We start from the raw sequence: 20,332 nt of genomic DNA, 5'->3' as shown, positions 1-20,332 counted from the left end.
ATTGTTGTTGTTTTTTTGGGGCTATAAACAAAGGCCAACAATGAGCTGAAAAAAAACGTGCTGATTAATGTTCCGCACACCACAAATGGCATAGGTCAGTTACACTAATTGAAATAGAATGTTTGAGGCCAGTTGCTGTTTTTATTATTTCTCTGCTTCTCTGTTTTCTGTTTCGCTCTGGTTTCATCCATTGAATACTCGTGGGTGCTAAGATCACATGAGAGGCGCACGATCAGTTTACATTGCGTATGCTTTTTTTGCTTATTCGTATTTTTTGTGAGTGAGTGTGTTTTCGAGTGGCTTGTGAATGGGCACTCGATTTACCAACTACTTTAGAGTAAGGGGCTGTAGTTTAGAAAGCACCAACTCTTAACATACGAACGTTCGAGTAAGTAGCTCCTTTCACTTTAGAATGCGACTGAGCCAAGTGAAAGTGCAACAGGCAATGCGATGCGAAGAGATGAACAAACTGGCAAAGTCATCTCAGCGCATAAACGAGTTTAATACCATGGGAAGAGTCAAAGAAGTCAACAGGCAAAGAAGTGATTAATCAAAAGGATGAACTCAGTTAAAGCTCAGATTAATAAGCTTTCTAAAAGACTATAATATCTTTCATAATGTTCAAGTTGAGTATAAGAATAAAGAATGAGCTCATTTGAAACTAATAATATGAAGATTTCTATAATATATAGAAAATATATTCTATATTTCAAAATATTTATAAATAAGTTTCTTATATCAGTATTAAAAGTCAATGATATTATTGAAGTCGAAGAAGTTAACAGGCAAAGAAGTGATTAATCACAAGGATAAACTCAGTTAAAGCTGAGATTAATAAGCTTTCTAAAAGACTATAATATCTTTCATAATATTCAGGTTGAGTATAAGAAAAAAGCTGTGACTACTAAGGTTTATGATAGACTACAATATTTTTCATAATATTCTGGTTAAATATAAGACAAAAGGATGAGCACATTTAAAACTAATATTACTAAGATTTCTATAATATATAGAAAATATGTTCCATATTTCAAAATATTTATGAAATAGATTGCACTAAAAAACAATATGTTTAAAGTTTCTTATATTACAATTAGAAATCAGCGATAATATTGAAAAGATTAACTCAAGCCTCTTATGATTTCTAAAAGAATTTAATAGAGATTCTATTTAACTAAACTTGACATCAAAATAGTAAAAGTTTTTATTGAATATACATATGTATAATATATAGACAATATATTCTATATTTCAAAATTTTTATAAAAAAGATTTCACTAAAACACAATATGTATATTTAAAGTTTGTTACATCAGTATTAGAAGTCAAACCAAGCTAATTTAATTCTGATTTCTAAAAGAATATATTAAAGATTTGTTTACCTAAACTTCACATCAAAATAGTTATAGTGTATGTATATATATAAAATAAAGAAAATATATTCAATATTTCAAAATATTTATAAAAAAGATTTCACTAAAAAATAATATATTAACAGCTCCTTACATTTCAATTAGAAATCAGTCACAATATTGAAAATATTAACTCAAATCAAGCTAAATTCATTCTGATTTCTAATAAAATATAGTTAAGATTTGCTTAAAAATAGTAAATGTTACTATTGAATACGCTAAACTACGCTAAATATAAAAAACTGGTATTTCTGAGACATTATAATATTTGCTTTTTGAATATATGTTAATTATAGATTAATTATAGAGTTATTTTTGATGTCAAGGTTAAACTGAACTAAAGTAAACATTGCAGAAATTGCTTAAAGAGAAAAAATATTTTCTTTTCCCTTGAGATGACATCAACAAGTGTCAAGAAAGCAATAAAGTGCATATGAATTTGCAGAGTGACTTGGCACGAAAAAAGCTCTCAAGGATGCAATTGACGTTGGCTTGGCAACAGCCGCTTGAGCTTTTTGGTGGTCTAAGCTTTTCAATGCCCTGGAGCTTAAGAAAGAAAGTCAAAGTGCAGCTGACAGCTGAGAGGATGAGGATGAGAGCGAATCACGTGGCTGGCAAAAAACAAGAGAGAGCGTAAAAGGAAGAGAGAGAGAGGAAGAAGGATGAGAACTTCGCATGCGTGGCAAATGTCAAAACAAGCAAAGCTTTTGATTGTTGTTATTGTTGCTTGTTGTTGTGTTGTGTGTGTTTGCGCCTGGTGTGAGTTTGTTGTTTATTGTTGGCCTGATTTGACGAGGGCACTGTTACACACACGCACACTCACACACATGCACACATGAACATAGAGAGGGAAGAAGAGGAATAAGAAGGAGCGCCCATTGCAGTGCGACATTGATTGACATGATGAAGTGGCAAATGCAGCACTTGAGAGCTGAACACTGTGCACTGTTCACTATTCAGTGCTAAAGAGTGCTGCCCACTTTAAGCACAGTCCCAAGTGGGCGTGTCAAAAGGGAAATGCAAATGGGAGCGGAGATTGGGCGCAACTAAGTCATGTGGAACAGAAAAACAACACAAACAACACAAATGTCGCATCGCGTCACGTTGTCTGGGGACAGAAACTAACATAAATAAGGCGCCACAGCAGCAGCCACACCCCCCTGGCAAGTGAGAGGGCGCCAAGGTTAGGATATTCAGAGGGGGGAGCGAGGGTGACAGCGAGTGCGTGGGGAGCGCTGTGGTTGGAGGTCATTTTGTCAGCAGCTTGTGCAATCAGCTGTTGCTAATGAAAAGCGTTAACAAGAGTTCAAGGCAGGCAAGGAGCAGACACCGACACACACACACACACACTCTCACACACAGACAGGCATTAAAAGTCAGCCTTTATTGATTTTCTAGCCGTTTTTTACGCTGCTCGAAAATGGGCAGCTCGAGGAATTTCCAGGAAGCAACGAAGAGAGAGGGGGGAGTGGGGAGACTGATTACAACTAAGCTATAACTAAGTGGCTAATTAGCTAATTAGCGATTAACTTACCACACTCCAACGTTTTGATGTCGATTCCGATTTCAATTTCAATTTCAATGCGATGAGGTTTTTTATATACTATATTAATTTCTTTTTCTTTTACTGTTTACGCTTTATTGCACTCACAATAATTTATGTGCAGTTTCTTTTCATTTGTTGCAATCTCTTGTATATATATTTTATTTATCTGTAACTATTTCCGCTTTGAATTAAATGCAATTGCCAATGAAATTATTATACATTGATTAAAACACATATAGATTTCAGTTGCACTCGCGATTTGCACACGCCAAGTATTCAAATATATATATATATATATATATAACATATTATTCAGTTGACCGCGGGGTCAGAGATAAGAAATTTGAGTAGGAGATAGAAAATAGACTAATTGCTTTCCTTATCAAAACACACTTGCAATCAAAAATGCTGACAGTGGGAAAACACCAACTGGCAACTGAGCAAATTGAACAACAATGCAATCAACAAACACACACGAGACACAACACAAAACAACGAAAGAAACAACTGCAACTTGTAGTACACACGTTTTGTACTCGACTTTATTCATTCATACGCTGTTTACCGCTGTTTAGTTCAAAGCAGAACAACACAAACGATAATGATAACGGACAAGCAGACAAAGCGAGAGGTGGCGATGGAGAGTGTGGGAGCGGTAGAGTGGGAGAGAGACACCGGTGATATACACACACACACACACACATAGCTGGACTTGTTTATTCTACTAGTTTTAAGCGCCTTAAGTACTTAGTACTGAGTCTTTTTTATTGTTATTGCGAGCAATTTCACCGCATCAAACAATTTCACTTTGCACATCAAAAAATCTTGTTGTTTTGACAACCAAATCGCCAACGCAAAAACCAACAACAGCGATCCGTGAACTTGAGCTGCCAAAGAAATTGTTGTTGGTTTCTCTCTATGAATTGATTATTATAGTTTGCCTGAGTGTTGGTGTGTAAAAGTTATCAAAGTATTTGAATATTTTTAGAATGATTTATGCACTGCACAACAGTTGTAGTCTTAAAATATTATTGGCTATTTTATTATTAAACTTTTTTTTTGTGGTTTTTGCAGCCCGCAACTTGTATAAAATGTGTTGTATTTGTGCGATGTCAAAAGAGAGAGGCGAGCGTGAGAGAGGTTAAAGCTAGCGCGCGTGGGAGATGAAAGATGAGAGACGCAGAGAGCCAGAGCGAGAGAGCGCGCACAAGCACAGGCCACAGGCAGAAGTAGAAGTCGAAATAGTAGTAGGTAAGAGGGAGACGCAATCAAGACGAGAGACGAGGCTGGCTAGACCCAAAACCAAAAACCGAACCGAATAGCGCAAACGGCGAAACCCAACAACTAAACACAAAAGTAACAACACACAGCGCACAACACTAAACGAACCGTGCGCGTCGACGTCTCGGACATCACAGCGGCACCAAGTTCCGATAACAACTGACTGCGGCACAGCAGCGGCTCGTCGAGTTTTGTTAGTGGGGCTTTGCTTTTGCCTCTGCTTGTGTCTTTGCATTTGTGTTTGCGTTTGCTTTGTTTTTTTGCCTTTGCTTTTACCTACGTACGCTGTAGTTGAACTGCGACTGTACGATGGTGTGTGTGTGTGTGTGCTAGTGCTCAATCAATTGACAAAAGTTTTGCAGGGGGCTTAGCTTTTCATTTACGACGTCGCTTGCTCTCTCAAGTGGCGCTCTCTCAACTTGCGCTTGCTCTCTCTCTGAGAGTTTGGCGTGCCCTCTCTCAGCTAAACAGCTGTTTAGTTTATACAAAATGTAAACAGACTGTGAAAAAAGCTTCTTTTTGGCTTTGCTTTGCTCCTCTCACAATTTAATTGAAAATAATTGTAATCAACGGTATAGGCAACGGCGACAGCTGAAACAACAGTAAATGCAACAAAAACAAAAGCCAAGGTAGACGGAAACGAGTTTCTTACAAAAGTGACGGAGGAGGAAGAGGAGGAGGAGGAGGTGCTGTGACCCAGGAGGGGGGCCACAAATTGTGTGTTACCCTATTTCAACTCGACGAATTGTAATTTCGCTTGTCGTCGCGTCGGACCCAAAAATTTGTGTCACACACTAACCGAAAAATAAAGGCGAAACCGAAATAGACGAAAACGGACGCCAAAGAATTTCTCAGCTGGCTGCACACACAGAAGCAAAGCAAAGCAAAGCAAAGTGAGGCGAGGCGAGGGGAGGCGAGGTATTCGACCTAGACCCACATAAGTACTACGTTGAGTACAATGCGCCTCGGCTTAAAGCAATTGCTGGCGGATTCTAACGGAAGCCTCACCAGCACATTACGTATACGTACAGTTGGACAGATCCCCCCCGGTCAAAGGCGTTATAAATCTTGCGCAACGGCTCATTGGCCTGGTCTCTCTGGTCTGTGAACACCTCCAAGTCGAGCTGACGAACAATGGATCGTGGGCATAAAATATTTGCACTACGGCATCGCAGTAATTATGGCCGGGTCGCAATTTGTTTGATTCGCAAACGCTTCATTCTAATAGCCCATTGTTGGTCAGTGTGCTAATGTGATTAGAACGCCGCTTTCTCATTGTGTTTGCTGTTCTTGTTGTTGTTGTTGACCCGGCCACTTGTTGCTGAACGCTTCACCGCCAACAGCCTTGCCAAAAGCAACAGCAGCAGCAACAGCAAACGGAATGAACCCATCGGCCAATGCTCGTAAATTTGTTACCTGACATTTCCGCTTCTTACCTCGCTGATATATTCATTCCCATTCTCGACTTCTCTACTTCTCTACTTAGCCAGCGGCATGACGTACTCCAGATACACTTGTCCAACTCTTTGATAAATGATTCATTCTTCTATGTTTAAATCACAGAATCATTCCAGACAGCGCAAGAATTCTTCTGTAAGATAAAGAGTTAAAACGGAGCTATTAATAAAAGAAATTTACAATTTAAAAAAGAAGTTTAGTAATTATTTGAGTTACACATCAAAATTAGTTATCTTCATAAATACTTTTGATCACACTAAAGCTTAAAAATAATAGATAGAGTATAAATTATATCATGATTTAGCTTAAGCATAAAATATAGAGAATTTTGTAATCTGTCATTACCCCCTTAAAAGAGCTTAGTCATATTTTGAAGAATAAATAGTTTAACATATAATAAAGATCATTGAAATTTCATTTAATCTAATGTCTTTTGTTTCTATAGTTTGAAATATAATAGAGATCATTGAAATTTCATTTTATCTAACATCTTTCGTTTCTATAAATATAGGTCTAATTAATATAATGAGTATTGAAAGATCTGGTAATAATAGAAAAGACAGAAGACTCTAAAGAAAAAATGTTAATTATTCCGTTTTATTTCAAATTTATGTCTATGTCTGTCCATTAAAAGATCTTATAATATACTTGTAAACAGAATAAATTTAAGATAGCGAATACTTTAAAGAGAGTTTTCTAATCTGTCATTACCCATTAAAAGAAGTTAGTCATATTTTAAAGAATAAATTGCTTAACATATAATGAAGATCATTAAAATTTCATTTAATCTGATGTCTTACGTTTTTTTATTTTGAAATAGAAAGGAGATCATTGAAATTTCATTTCTGATATCTTTCTTTTCAATACAGTTAAGTTTAATACTCGTAGAATAAGAATTTTATTAAAAAATGTTTATTAACAGGAAAGACAGAAGATTCTAAAGAAAAATGTTTAATTCTTCCGTTTTATATAAAATATTAATCTTAAATTTAGTGACACATATTTAATCTAGTTGTAAACAAATTAATTTCATTTAATCTAGAATGCTTAGATAAGTTTATTTCTTAGAACTTTTAGAATAACAAATACTATAACATCAGTGAATAAATTTGTTCTTTAGAACTTTTGGAATAACAAATACCATACATCAGCAAATAAATTCTTTAATGATCTTATCTTAAAGAGAGTGTAGAAAATTCTTAGATACAGATAGTTATATTTAAATGAGAAATGACTCCGCTTGCTTGACGTACTGTGAAGACCCTTAAGCACTGTTAGGGTATCGTGTGGCCTGTCATACTATATACTATATAAATAGAAACTAGTAAAAGTCGTTATTCGTATTTAGCCTTTCATTTGTTCAGAATATGCGCAAGTGTGCGTTGTTCAGATACACGCATTCTCATGTCATTGTGCGAATACTACGAGTATCTTGTAGTTTGTTTGCTGTTCACTACTTTAAGTCCGTCCGTCTGCCTGTCTGCCCGTCTGTCTGTCTGCTGTTTTGTTGTCTTCTGTTTGCCGTTTGGCTTTGCGCTTTTGCTCACAATCCAATTAGAAAGAACAGCTAACGAGCGACCGAGAAGAGTGCCCTACTAAAGTCAGTATCAGTCAGCGTCAACAGTTTTTCTTTTTTGGGTTTTCTACGTGCCGTGCTCCCAATTTGAGTCAGCTGCTATTTCGATCTTGATGTCGATGTCATAGACGTAAAAGCCTCGAAACAATTATGCTACAATTATAAATAAGTATTCCCCCAGAACTTTATCTCTTTTGTGTGTATGTGACTTATGGCCAAAGGCGTTGGAAGTTGCGTCAGTTTGCTCAGTTTGGAGGCGCTTAGCTCATGTTTTGCTAGCTGCTATCTAAACACTCGAGACACATAATTTATAATGGACTATCTTCCAGTTAGTCAGTACTTTACTTTTACGCAGTTGCAACTGGGTTTCAGGTTATTAACATCGGAACTAACTGTTTTCACTGCGCAGGTAACAAGTGCCATAAAAAGCAGCCAACGTAACTTACGAGTAACGTGGCCAAGATGTAAACTCGGCATTTAACCGCAAAGAACCAGTTCGCTTCGTTCTCAAATTCGAATGCGAAACTGGAGCACATCATTTCTTATGAAATTCCTAAAGATATGCTAATAAAAAACCAGCAAGAAAGATGTCGAAATCTCTCACTCAAGAATGTCAAAGTTTAATCTCTCAGAGTCAAGCCAAGCCCAGCAAAAGTAATTGTCTGTTGTTTGGCAGCTGCAATCTCGTATGGTAAATGGTTAAAATGCATTTTCGCTGCAAAGATTGTGGCGTCATTTTTTCCAAGTTTCAGCTTCAGCTTTGGCTTCATTTTCGGGCATGCCTTTTGATTTTCTTCAGTGCTGACAGCTTTGCTTTGTTTGGCTTGAAAGCAAGCGTAATATACGAGCCTTATTTTTTGCTTATAGCCAAATGCAGAGCCCACAGCAAATTGGAAAGTTAAACCGCAGTTTGAGAGAAGGAGTGAATTATACCTTGCTATAAATTATAAATCAATCAACAACATCTTTGGGCGGCATAAATTTAAATCGACTCTTTTATAATATTGAAATTAAATGTTGTGCATATTTGCTTCATTTTGCTATAACAATTCGCAGTAAGTTTTACATTGTTGCCAGCGTTTTTTGTTTATAACAATTGCCAGCACTGACTTCAATGTTTATGATTCACATTTTGATAGTAAAAACATTGCTGAGAAAGGGTTGTAAAGACTAATTTTTTAAGCACGATGCAGAGAATGAAAAATATGTAAAATACTTTTATTTTATATTTTATTTTTATTTTATAGTTATTGAAGAAAAACGTTTTTATGACAACAAACTCCTATAAAGAAAAAATACGTGTTAAAATCTAGAATAAAATCTTGAAACAAGATTGCATGTCAAAATTGAATCAAGACGGTTTATTCTTAAATCAAGATCGAAAATCTACAAAAAATAATCTTGAATTTTTTTCAATATAGATTTTTTTCCTGTGTACCGCATTTGGATCTTATTTGTTTTAGCTGATAACATAGTATATTTTGTGCTCTATGGTATATTTAGTACAATATTGATATACGAAGTATAGAATTCGGTATATTTTTAGTATTTTATGGTGTATTTAGTACTCGGTGGAATATTTTGAATGTTAAACAATTTTTAGTATTTTATGGTATATTTTTGAGTGTTAGTACAATATCGATATACCAAATACAATCTTTTGGTATTTTTAGTATTTTGGGTATATTTTGAACTTGGTGGTATATTTTGAATGTGATACAATATTGATATACTAAATATAGGCTTCGGTATATTTTAGTCTTTTATGGTATATTTTGTGTGCTAGTACAATATCGATATACCAAATACAGTCTTTTGGCATTTTTTTAGTATTTTGGGTATATGTTGTACTTGGTGGTATATTTTGAAGGTTCTACAATATTGATATACCAAATATAGCCTTTGGTATATTTTTGTAGTATTTTGTGGTATATTTTGTACTCGGTGGTATATTTTGAATGTGATACAATATTGATATACTAAATATAGGCTTCGGTATATTTTACTGTCTTATGGTATATTTTTGGTATATTTGTATAATATGGCTTTACTCTTTTAAATGGCAATTCTAGCTAGGTTTCACTATTTAGAATTTCAACTAATGTAACTTTTTATGTTTTGTTTCATAAATAGAAAAAGGTAGAAAATAGTTTAAAAATACTGTAATTTTAATAAAGTTGAATACTGTGCGATTTTTAAAGACAACTTTACTACTATGGAATGTGATAGAAATGAAGCAAAAGAATGTCTTCACTCTGCGTTCCATTTATGTAATTTTTCATGCCTCTTTTTACAGCGTATCTTCAAGTTAAGCAGCTTAAAGTTTGCTCTCCACTTTTTTGAATTTTATAAGCGCTTTGCACGCAAACCGAAAGACGGCAAAGCCGCAAAGACTGAGAGGGGGAAGACAGAGGGGGAAGTCTTCGCTTGCAAGTCATCATGTAATACTCGTAGCCAAGAAATGTAGCGATGAGGCAAGGCCCCATCAAATAGCCGCGCTCCTCCGTTGCAGTTGCAGCTGCAGCTCTGAGTTATGCCAGAGTGTCTCTAATAAGTCTCGACACTCACTCAAATCGACTCGACTCGAAGCGCGACGACTCACGATGAGCTGTGAGCTGTGAGCTGTGATCTGTGTGGCTGCCATAAAGAATCAGAAATTGACAACGGAAATTAGGCATAAGAGCAGCTCAGACTCTGAATGCGAGTTATTCAACTCGCCTTCAAGCTACATAATTTGCATAAGAAGGCGGCTTAGAGCAAACGAATAGATCGAGTGCATATGAATACACTCACACGTTGAAGTATTATGAGCAGACACGTCTCTCTCTCTCTCTCTCTCTCTGTGGAAACGTGAATTGACTGCAGAGAAGATCATTCGCCTAACGGTTGCTAATTTCATAAATCTTGTGCAACACACTCGCTGCCAAAAATGATCGAGTATATGTATGAATGAATGCGAGTGTGTGTGTGTGAGTGTTTGGGTAAGTGCTCCAAATGATATGCGCAACAAGCGGTTGTTGTAAATTTCTTCCTGCCACAAAAAACTGGTCCACCGTGACCCACAAAACAGAGCCGCATGCAACTCGACTCGACAGGCGGCGTCGCATTGAAAGTTGCCTGACGAATTTAACACTCGAGTTGCAAGTCAGCATAAACAAGCCATTGAGAAACTGAAAGAAAACTAAAGTCATACTATATAGTATGTAGTATATAGTATATACTAAATAAAATACTAAATGTCACTCTTCAATATACTGAATATTTTGTTTTTCTTTTCATTCGTTTCTAAATAAAAAATATTATATATTAAAAAATATTTAGTATGTATATATGTATATGGTATAAAATATATACTATATGTCGTATAAAGTCACTCTTCTTCGAACAGCTTTTCAGTGCCGAAAAAAAAAATAAACTAAAACAATTTTAAAATTAAGTGAAGGTTTTTCTTAAAGCTTTGGATTAGCACTATTTTTAGAGCTAAGATTGATTTTAGTAACTTATTCTGTTTTACGATAAAATATATAAATTCGCTCATTTTTTGGTTTTGCGTACGAATTTGTTAATTTTTGAAATTATCAGAACAGAAAACAAAACAGAAAAAAAATTCCAAAACCATTCTTAGCTCTAATTAAAGTACTAATCTAGAGCTATAAAAAAAACCTTTACTTATTTTTAAAATTGTTTCAGAATATGTTTTTTTTTGTAACTGAAAAGCTGGTCGCACGCGACATCCCTCAGAGAATTACCCATATACTAAAATGTATTACTAAATGTCACTCTTGAATATTTTAAATATTTTCTGAATACTATATATGTTGTAGTATAATCTTTTCAAACGTTTATGTGCATTATATACTAAATATAATACTAAAATTCATTCTTGAATATACTAAATATTTATTCTACCACATATATATATATATTCTTTTCACTCTATTATAAGTGAAAAAAAAATATATTTAGTATACATATATAGTATATAATATATACTAAAAATTGTTTGAAGTCCCTTTTGAATATAATACAATTTATTGTTTGCTACATATAAGTTCTTTTTACTTTTTAGTATATCAATATGTGTATGTATATAGTATATACTACATACTATATATTGTATTAAGTTACTCTTGAATATACTAAATATTTGTTTTTTACTATAAATAAGTTCTTTCCATCCTGATGAGTATCTCACAATCATCATGCACAAATTAATATAGTAGATACATATATGTTTATTATATATTAATTATTTTTTTTATAAAGTTACTCTTTAATATACTAAATATGCTTCTTATGACATATTCTCTTCACTCTTTTATAAACGTAGTATTTCTTGTAGTCACCTTTTGAAATGCTGCAATTACGATCGAGTCATCATCATCATCATCGCTGAGTGCATCCTAATTTTGGGAGATGAGTAAACCCAGAAGCAAGCAGCGATCAGCAGAGAAGAAACTCGTTCTCTGTAACTCATTATTCAACGCACATTTCATTTAAAAAGTGTTATTAAAACCACAAAGCGAACAAAGAACCTTCAAATTGAATTTCACAAGAAGAAGGAGAGAAGCTTGTTTGTTGTTGAGGCACAATTATAAATACCACAAGTAATACTTAAGTTACTCGTTGAACAACAAGCTAAACGAGTAGTTTAAAATACTTGTAGTTTAAGCTGATTACCGAGTGAGACACAAGGGTTAACGACCAGAAGCGAAATCAAAAAGAACAAAAATTGAACTCGAAAATTTCAATTCGATTTATATGTCGAGCAACTCTTTTCGATTAGAGTATAAAACACACGACAAATGCAAATTGGAAATGGAATTGGAAACTCTAGAAAAGTCAGAGAAACTGGCACAAACACCCAAAGATATAAAGAGGGAGATAGCTAGAGAAGAGAGCGAGAGGGAGACAGAGTTAAGACGATATTCGTGAGCTGGCCTCAAGCTGTTGTTGTCAATTGGACAGCAAAACGCAATTTGGGTTAATTGTTGTTGCACCGACGCATTCAAGATTTGAATTGAGACTTGGAGTCTGGGCTGAAAAGATGGAAGATGGAATTGCGAGTGAAATAACAGCCAATTAATGCAGCGGAAATGCAGCGCAAAAAAAGAAAAATGAAGGTGCATTAAACACGTCATAAAACACTGTCACTTTTTGTGTTCAGCAAAGTCAGTTGAGTGTGTCGCCAATGGAAATGGTTGCAAGTAGCTGGTTGCTGGTTGCAAGTTACTGGTTGCTGGTTGCCAGTTGCCACACAATTACGCGTTGGGGCAGCATTCTTGCGTGCAAGCCTTGACCATGAAATAGACAAACAGCAAAGCAATTGCAACAATTCCAATTCCAAGGCAATTAAATCGCTTTGAAATGTTCGTTAGAAACTGAAATTGTCCAAGTGAAGAGTGTTGCAGCCAAGTCTTTGCTTGTGGTCAATGCCACGCAGAGAAAGAGACAGAGACAGTTGTTGCTCCTTTGACTTTGGCTCTAACGAGTATTTATCATTGTCATATTCGCATCTAGTTCAACTGGTTTGCTAACCAAACTCAAACATCGCTGGTCAAAATGGAGCTGTCTGTCAATTAGCGACAGCTCAACAAACACACACACACATACAACAATATGTGACAGTGCAGTGAACTATTGTTATTGTTGTTGTTTCTGGTTGAAGTCTTCATTGTTTATGATTTGTTAATGTCAACCGGCTCGTTGGACACACATAATTGGCTATGAATATGCAGAAGCGCAAACCCGCAGTGACATGGCACCTCTCTCTATCTCTCTCTCTCTCTCTCTCTCTCTCTCTCTCTCTCTCTCTCACTCCCTTTCTCTCTCTGTTAACCCATTGGCGACCACTAAACATGCAAAACATTGAAAACGCTTTAATTACCCCTTTTGTTGTATGCACAATTTTAATACCCATTTTTGGTGCATTTCCCGTTATTTCCGTGTGTGCTGGGCGTTTTATCAAATACTCCCATTAATAACGGTAATTACATGTAAAACGATCTGCAACCAGTTTTCAACTCCGATCAAGCGATATGAAAAATGATTTAAAGCGTTTTTCACGCTCTCAACTCTCAATTCACTTTCGACTTCGACTTCAATGGGTTAATTATTGTGTTTGTGTTATCCATTTTGTACTTAATTAGAATTAATGTTTAACACATCTGCCACTTAATTTCAATTGATATTAAGCATGTGCTAAAAGCACAGTTAACTTGTGTCAAGTGTTGTTAACAGTGTTGGGAAACGTATGATTACTGTTAGCTTCATGTTTGCACACATCGAATTAATAAAAGTAATAAAAAGTATAGATATATTTCTGTTTAAATTTTACAAAATTAAATTTGTTGAACAAATTATGGTAGAAATGTTTGGATTACTTCAGTATTTTTTAGTATTTTTAGAATATACAAAATTAAATTTGTTGAACAAATTATAGTATTAATGCATTGCTTAGTTCAATTTAAATATAATAATTGAATTGAAATGTATGTAACAGGCTTTTCTGACATACCAAATAAAGTCTTTGGCATATTACAGTATATTTTCATTACAATAGTATACAAAAAATATAGAATTATACCTATTTTAACATACCAAATTAAATTGGCTTAACAAATTATAATATAGATTTTTTGTATTTCAATTTAATAACAACAATTAATCTTTATATGGCATTTCTGATATATCAAATAAAGATTTTGGTATATTTTAGTATTTTTAAATATACAAAATTAAATTGGTTCAACAAATTATAGTCAATCTAATACAAATAAATTTATTTTATACTCTACAGGAAATGAACGAAGCATTTCAGATATACAGAATACAGCTTTTGGTATATTTTAGTATATTTTAAATATATAAAATTAAATTGGTGCAACAAATTATAGTATAAAGTATCGCTTACTAATAATAACAATAATTATCTTTTCTACTCTACAGGAAATGTATGTAAGAGGCTAAGCGAGGAATTTCTGATATACCAAATATAACTTTTGGTATATTTTAGTATTTTGAAGTATACTTAAATAGGTTTAACAAATTATAGTTCATCTAATGCAAATAAATATCTTTTATACTCTACATGAAATGTAGGCTTTTCTTATATACCAAATATAGTCTTCGGTATATTTTAGTATATTTTCTTTGTACTTAAAAAAACACTTCAATGTTTTGCTTGCATTGAAAATGTCTAGAGGGTATCTTACAGTCAAGCCTTCTTTACTTGTTTCTATTTAAATTCAGAGGGAAGAAAATTGTGCATGATTGAATTTAATATTGTTAAGCATTCGTAAAGTTGATTAACCCATTTAATGTGCTATGAAAAGTATAAACTTAAGCGTGGTTTAATGTTTATTTTTGACAATACTTATATACAAATTTCTTAGTTCAAATAATAGAGTGATATAATTATGTTTTTTCATAACAAACGAAATTGATCATAGAATTAAATATTATGCTTAACAGCACCTAAGGGTTAATCTGCGTATTGGTAATTTTTTGAGGTGTGTAGATACAAGAACTGAGATCAGTTACGTTTAACAAGTAAAGCTGTGTTGTTCACTCGAAAATGAATTTACCCTTATCTTTTATTCTCACTCTGCTAATAAGCTTGACAACTGGAACAACAACTTTGGCCTCTGAACATTGGACCAGAAGGGAGTCAAGTAACAGGCCAACTAAAGCCCCCGTTATCCCAAAGTTACCCCTCGCCATACACTATGAAGCACTCTGTCCGCAGAGCATGTACTTCATTCAACACCGACTGCACGATGCTCTGCAAGAAAACAATTGGTGGCCACGCGTTGATCTCAAACTGTATTCCTTTGGTACAGCAAAAGTGAGTTTGATCAACTTATTAATATCGTCATAGTTTGAAGTTCTTTGAAGTTCTTCAATAATACAGATCTGAATCTCATGGAAGTGCATTGTCAACACGGCAAAAAGCAGTCGCTGCAGTCAAGAAGTGTAAAGACAGCAGAACAACAGCGGAGATCCTCACGCCCTACGGCAAAGAAGCACTCGCTCTTTAGTTGTCCGTTGTTCCCAGTATTGTGTTTGATAATGAGTAAGTATGAATCTTAAACTGTAATAGGTTTTAAATTCACTGTTCTTCACAGCGCTTTGAGCTCCACCAGCAGAGAAAAATTCCCTACAACTTCAGGGCTTTTTTTTTGCAGCGAGTATGAACTTGCGATCGATTAAAATGTGCCTGTCAATGCCAAGCACTTCTAAACTGTAACAATACGAACTTGAACTAATAATAAGTGTCACATACACGGTTGCCATTCCAAAAAAATTTGTTGTATCAAAATTTTGAAAAAATGTACCAATTTTACCAAAACTGTACCCCAAATTTTTTCACGAAAGATTTTTTGTATTTCACAAATTGTGATTCACAATATATAACTGTTTACGTGGTGATAGACCTTAGATTGGCGCATACATATTTTCTCAATTGACACAATACATCGCAAATCGACTGTATGGGATATTTTTCAATGGTAGTCATAGTTCAATTTCTAGCTGATAAAAAATTTGTGTCTGGTGGAACAAAGCCATTTGTTAAAATAATATGTGTGAACATAAAATTTTATGAAAAATTTAAATTCTAGACCAGGCATATTGAAAATGTACCAAGATGAAAAAAAGTGATCCAATGGTACATTTGTATTAAAAGTGGCAACCGTGGTCACATATCAACTGCATGCTGCGCATTCCAAACTGTGAGAAGCTTTACATTCACTGTTCTTCACAGCACTTTGAGCCCTACCTGCAGAGTAAAATTCCCTAGATCTTCGAGGCTTTCTTCTGTATGGAGTAGGCATGAAAATTCCTCCAAATCAAACTTCCCACTTGCGATCGATTAATGTGTGCCTTCTAAACTGTAACAAAGCAAATTAGGTATATAATTAAATATACTTTAGCTAAGTTTATTACTCAACTTGGGTATTCAGTAATTAAAAGATAACTTATTCAAATATTTCCTATTTTATATTCACAACAATAATAATAGAAATAGTGAAATTATATCTTTCTATATTTGTGAAAGATAAAAAAATGTTTATTACCCAACTTATGTGCGATAATCGGTATTGAACTTAACTTCTTAAAATACAGTATTGAAAAGATAATTTATTAAAATACATTATGTCAAGAAACAATTTACGCAATCAAAAAGAATATATTTGTTTGTTCTTTGTTTTCAATATTTTATTAATGCAGAACCTATATATAACTAATTTTAAATGAGTTTGTAGAAAAATAAAAACAATATAACGAAAGGTAAAATTTTAAAGCAACGAAATATGAGTTTACTAATTTTTAACACTGTGTTCGTTTTGTCTATATTATATTCTTAACAATACTAATAGAAATAGTGTAATAATTTCTTTTCATATTTATGAAAGATAAAAAATGTTCTTCAGGCAATTAACAACTTATCAGTATACAAAAGATAACTTATTCCAATATTTCCTATTTCATATTCATAACAATAATAATATAAATAGTAAAATTATTACCTTTTATTTTTGTGCAAAACAAATAAAGTTCTCCATTAATTATATTCTTTTAGCACCCCCAAGGGTTAATCTGCGTGTGTGCAATGTTCTAATGTGTATATTTAATTAATATATTGGCTTAATGTGTATAATTATTGGTTTAATAGCGAGTAAACCAAGCACGTAATTGGCTTTCGTATGTTTCTCTCGTGTTTGCTAAGCAACCGCAATGGGTTAATCGACTAAAATACACGCAAAGAGTGTGTGGGAGAGCGAGACGGAGATGGAGATGAAGAGAGAACGAAAAGCAGACGCGCAGATCTAAATATATGAATGTATGTGTGTGTGTGTGTGTGTATCAACGAATTTATATTCATAGATAACAACGGAACTGAACAAAAAACAAAAACAAATGCGAGTGGCTAGTTTGCATAGCAGAGAAAGAATAAGGTGGAAAGGGGAAAGGAGAGGGGAAGGAGAGAGAATGTGCACGCTGATCGCTTTTGTAGTTTTATTTTAGAACACACATTTGGGAGGAACTCAAAACAGTTGCGTTTCACAAGTGAAGCTGTGTGGTTCACTCTTCAAAATGGATTTAACTTTCGCTTTGGCTTTTATTTTGACGACGCTGCTGATAAGCTTGACAACTGGAACTACTTCAACAACTGAGATCAGCAGCAACACAACTGCATCCCCCGCTATCCCTAAGCTACCCCTTGCCATACACTATGAAGCACTCTGCCCCGACAGCATGTTCTTCATACGACGCCGACTGCATGATGCTCTATTCGACAACGATTGGTGGCCTCGCGTGGATCTAAAACTTTATCCCTTCGGCAAGGCGAATGTGAGTTCTAAGGAATTACCTGTAATTCTACAGTTTGACAAGCGCTCTGTTAGTTCTACAATAACACAGATCTGAACCGCATAGAAGTGTATTGTCAGCATAGTGAACCAGAGTGCGAACTGAATGCGCTGCATGCCTGCATCCTGGAGAATCTGGAACTTCAGCCAGCTTTCCAGTTGATCAACTGCATGCTGCGCTCTTACAGCAATGCAATAGATCAGTGTTCCAAGCATCTCAAACTGGATGTCACGTCAGCCAAGCAGTGTAAAGAGAGCAGAGCAACAGCAGAAATTCTTAAACCCTACGGCAGAGAGACCCTCGCTATCCAATTGTCCTTTGTGCCCAGTATTGTGTTCGACAATGTAAGTACTGTGCATTTAAACTGTAAAGATTTTTACCTCTTCTTATTTTTCACAGCGCTTTGAGCCCTACGAGCAGAGCAGTATTCGTTACAACTTTGAGTCAAATTTCTGTCGCGAATACGAAACCAAATTCCAAATTAAATTGCCAACTTGCGGCTGATTAATGTACATCTGTTAGTGCCAATTATTCTTAAACTGTAATAAAGTCAACTTGCAATAATTCCAGTCCCAGCTAAAAAGGGGACTTGCGTAAGTTAGCTTAGACACACACCCTAACTCTATTTCCCTCCCGTATCGTATGTGCTAAAAACCATTATTCACATAGCAGACAGCTTTGAGCGAAGCAGTAGTGTTTCATAGCAAGCAGCTTTGCATAGCAAGCTCGCAGCTTTTGGCTGTTTGATGTGGCAACGCTGAAACCAGATTTAGCTGTGTGGCAACTTTGTGCGAGGTAACGGCGGCTAGCTTTTTGTAACGTATTTTTGTTGTTGCAAACCAAAAACATTGCAAACGATTAAGAAAAATAGATAAATGTGTGAAACATGAGCGCTTATTAAATGCAATAATCTAGGTAATCAATTCCAAATTGGCTGCTAACAAGATTAACTAACTGGCGAAGATCGTGCTGAGGCCAAACGATAAAATCGTAATTTATTAAATATCAAATTGCAGACGCCCCTTAAATTACGACACATCAATATTTTGCAATCTGAGGCACAACACCTCGGGGCAAGCTATTCAACATGCCACATGCAACATGCGCTCTCACAAAGAAGCGCCATACATAATAATTTGCCAGACGATTTGTTCGCGAATTCACAACCAGTTTTGAGGGCGATGATAAGAGAGGGGGGAACTAAAGTGGGGGGAAGGGAAAATTAATGGCTTGGCTACTGCGAATAGATTCGCTGGGATCTATTTTCGCTTTGTGCGGAGTTGTGCTCTAAACAATTGACGCAAATGGACAGCAGCAAAAAAAAAGGTCAGCAAAATTTCCCCTTCAAAGCAGTTTTTCGATGGCGTTCACCTTTACTTAGGGAACACTTCTTGGATCTGGGAATTATTTGGGACTCATTTTACACTCATTTGAATTACAAATTATTATTCGAAATTGTATTTGATCAAAAAATAAAGCAGAATTAGAAAGTATTCTCTTAACACTAGTGCTTAAAGCACATTTCGATAGTCAATCAAAAAAAGATCAGCAGAATTTCCCTTTACAGCAGTTTTTCGATGGCTTTCAACTTTATTTAGGGAACACTTCATGGATCTTATTCCATTAAAAATTGGGTAATATTTGTTTTTGGTGATAGTAAATATTTGTAGGTAAATTTTTGAACTCATTTGCATTCATTTTAATTACAAATTGTTGTTCGAAATTGTATGTTATCTAAAAATAAAGCAGAATTAGAAAATATTCCCTCAACGAAAGTGACTAGGGAAAGTTTTCATTGTATTCCAGACAAAAAAAAGATCAGCAAAATTTCCCTTCAAAGTAGTTTTTCTATGGCGTTCACCTTTACTTAGGGAACACTTCTTGGATCTGGGTAATATTTGGAAAATTTTTGTTCTTCGTTATAGTAAATATTTGTAGGCAATTTTTTTAAATCATTTGCATTCATTTTAATTACAAATTATTATTTTAAATTGTTTATCATTCGAATGCAAACAAAATAAGAAAATATTCCCTCAACTCAAGAGACTAGAAATGTTTTCACTGTATTCCAGACGGGTTCAATGTCACGGTCAGGGTTTGAGTCTGGGTTGAAGTCCAGGCTGGAGTTTGAGTCTGTGTCTAAGTCGGGGTTTGCTTTTTGTTTTGGGCACATTTCGAATAGTCAATCAAAAAAAAACCAGCAAAATTTCCCTTCACAGCAGTTTTTCGATGGCGTTCACTTTTACTTAGGGATCACTTCTTAGATCTTTTTCCATTAAAAATTGGGTGATATTTTTTTTTGGTGATAGTAAATATGTATTTTAAAGTCTTGTATATCATTTGCATTCATTTTAATTACAAATTATTATTTTAAATTGTATTTTATTCGAATGCAAACAAAATTAGAAAACATTCCCTCAACACAAGAGACTAGAAAAGTTTTCACTGTATTCCAGTCGGGTTCAATGTAACTCAATGTCAGGGTTTGAGTCTGGGTTGAAGTCTAGGCTAGAGTTTGAGTCTGCGTCTAAGTCGGGTTTTACTTTTTGTTTTAGGCACATTTCGATAGTCAATCGATTCGCTGTGTGTGTTGAGCACTTACGCAATTTGTTGCCAGCTGCGACTGTCTGTCTGTCTGTCTGTGTGTGTGTGTGTGTGTGTGTGTGTGTGTGTGTGTGTGGAAGT

At 34.8% G+C, this 20,332-nt stretch overlaps 3 protein-coding genes across 5 annotated transcripts in view; 2 read left to right on the top strand and 1 right to left on the bottom strand.

The window, feature by feature from the left end:
- The window catches only part of LOC132784613 (extracellular serine/threonine protein CG31145), a 76,797-nt gene extending 73,658 nt beyond the window's left edge, over positions 1-3,139 (bottom strand). Inside the window, exon 1 of the mRNA XM_060790333.1 lies at positions 2,947-3,139. The gene's annotated coding sequence lies outside the window, so the exon portion shown is untranslated. The remainder of the gene's footprint in view (positions 1-2,946) is intronic.
- Positions 1-15,558, top strand: part of LOC132784614 (GILT-like protein 3) — a 70,898-nt gene extending 55,340 nt beyond the window's left edge. Inside the window, exons 2-4 of one of the 3 annotated variants that reach the window (XR_009632272.1) lie at positions 14,891-15,119; positions 15,186-15,347; positions 15,400-15,558. Coding sequence is in view for 1 of the 3 variants with exons in the window: in XM_060790335.1 (XP_060646318.1) it covers positions 15,024-15,119; positions 15,170-15,347; positions 15,400-15,407 (282 nt within the window). In the remaining 2 variants the exon portion in view is untranslated. Of the gene's footprint in view, positions 1-14,890; positions 15,120-15,169; positions 15,348-15,399 lie in introns of all 3 variants that reach the window. The other 2 variants (XR_009632273.1, XM_060790335.1) reach the window with 2 other exon arrangements.
- A 1,762-nt stretch (positions 15,559-17,320) lies between these two features.
- Positions 17,321-18,159, top strand: LOC132785097 (GILT-like protein 3). The gene is made up of 3 exons (XM_060791086.1): positions 17,321-17,629; positions 17,683-17,991; positions 18,047-18,159. Exons 1-3 carry the CDS (start codon positions 17,372-17,374, stop codon positions 18,149-18,151), a joined length of 672 nt encoding a protein of 223 aa, XP_060647069.1. The 5' UTR covers positions 17,321-17,371; the 3' UTR covers positions 18,152-18,159.
- Positions 18,160-20,332: the final 2,173 nt, after the last annotated feature.

The sequence above is a fragment of the Drosophila nasuta genome, chromosome 2R, assembly GCF_023558535.2.
Source record: "Drosophila nasuta strain 15112-1781.00 chromosome 2R, ASM2355853v1, whole genome shotgun sequence".
Taxonomy (NCBI): domain Eukaryota; kingdom Metazoa; phylum Arthropoda; class Insecta; order Diptera; family Drosophilidae; genus Drosophila; species Drosophila nasuta.
The sequence above is the reverse complement of the archived record's forward strand: the minus strand, read 5'-3'. Positions and strand labels throughout refer to the sequence as shown.

What these genes read in the sequence shown, in the direction of transcription:
- LOC132785097 (XM_060791086.1), top strand. Translation starts at nt 17,372, where the DNA reads ATGGATTTAACTTTCGCTTTGGCTTTTATTTTGACGACGCTGCTGATA. An exon ending in ATCCCTTCGGCAAGGCGAAT is followed by an intron (nt 17,630 to 17,682) that starts GTGAGTTCTAAG and finishes GCGCTCTGTTAG; the next exon opens with TTCTACAATAACACAGATCT. An exon ending in CCAGTATTGTGTTCGACAAT is followed by an intron (nt 17,992 to 18,046) that starts GTAAGTACTGTG and finishes TATTTTTCACAG; the next exon opens with CGCTTTGAGCCCTACGAGCA.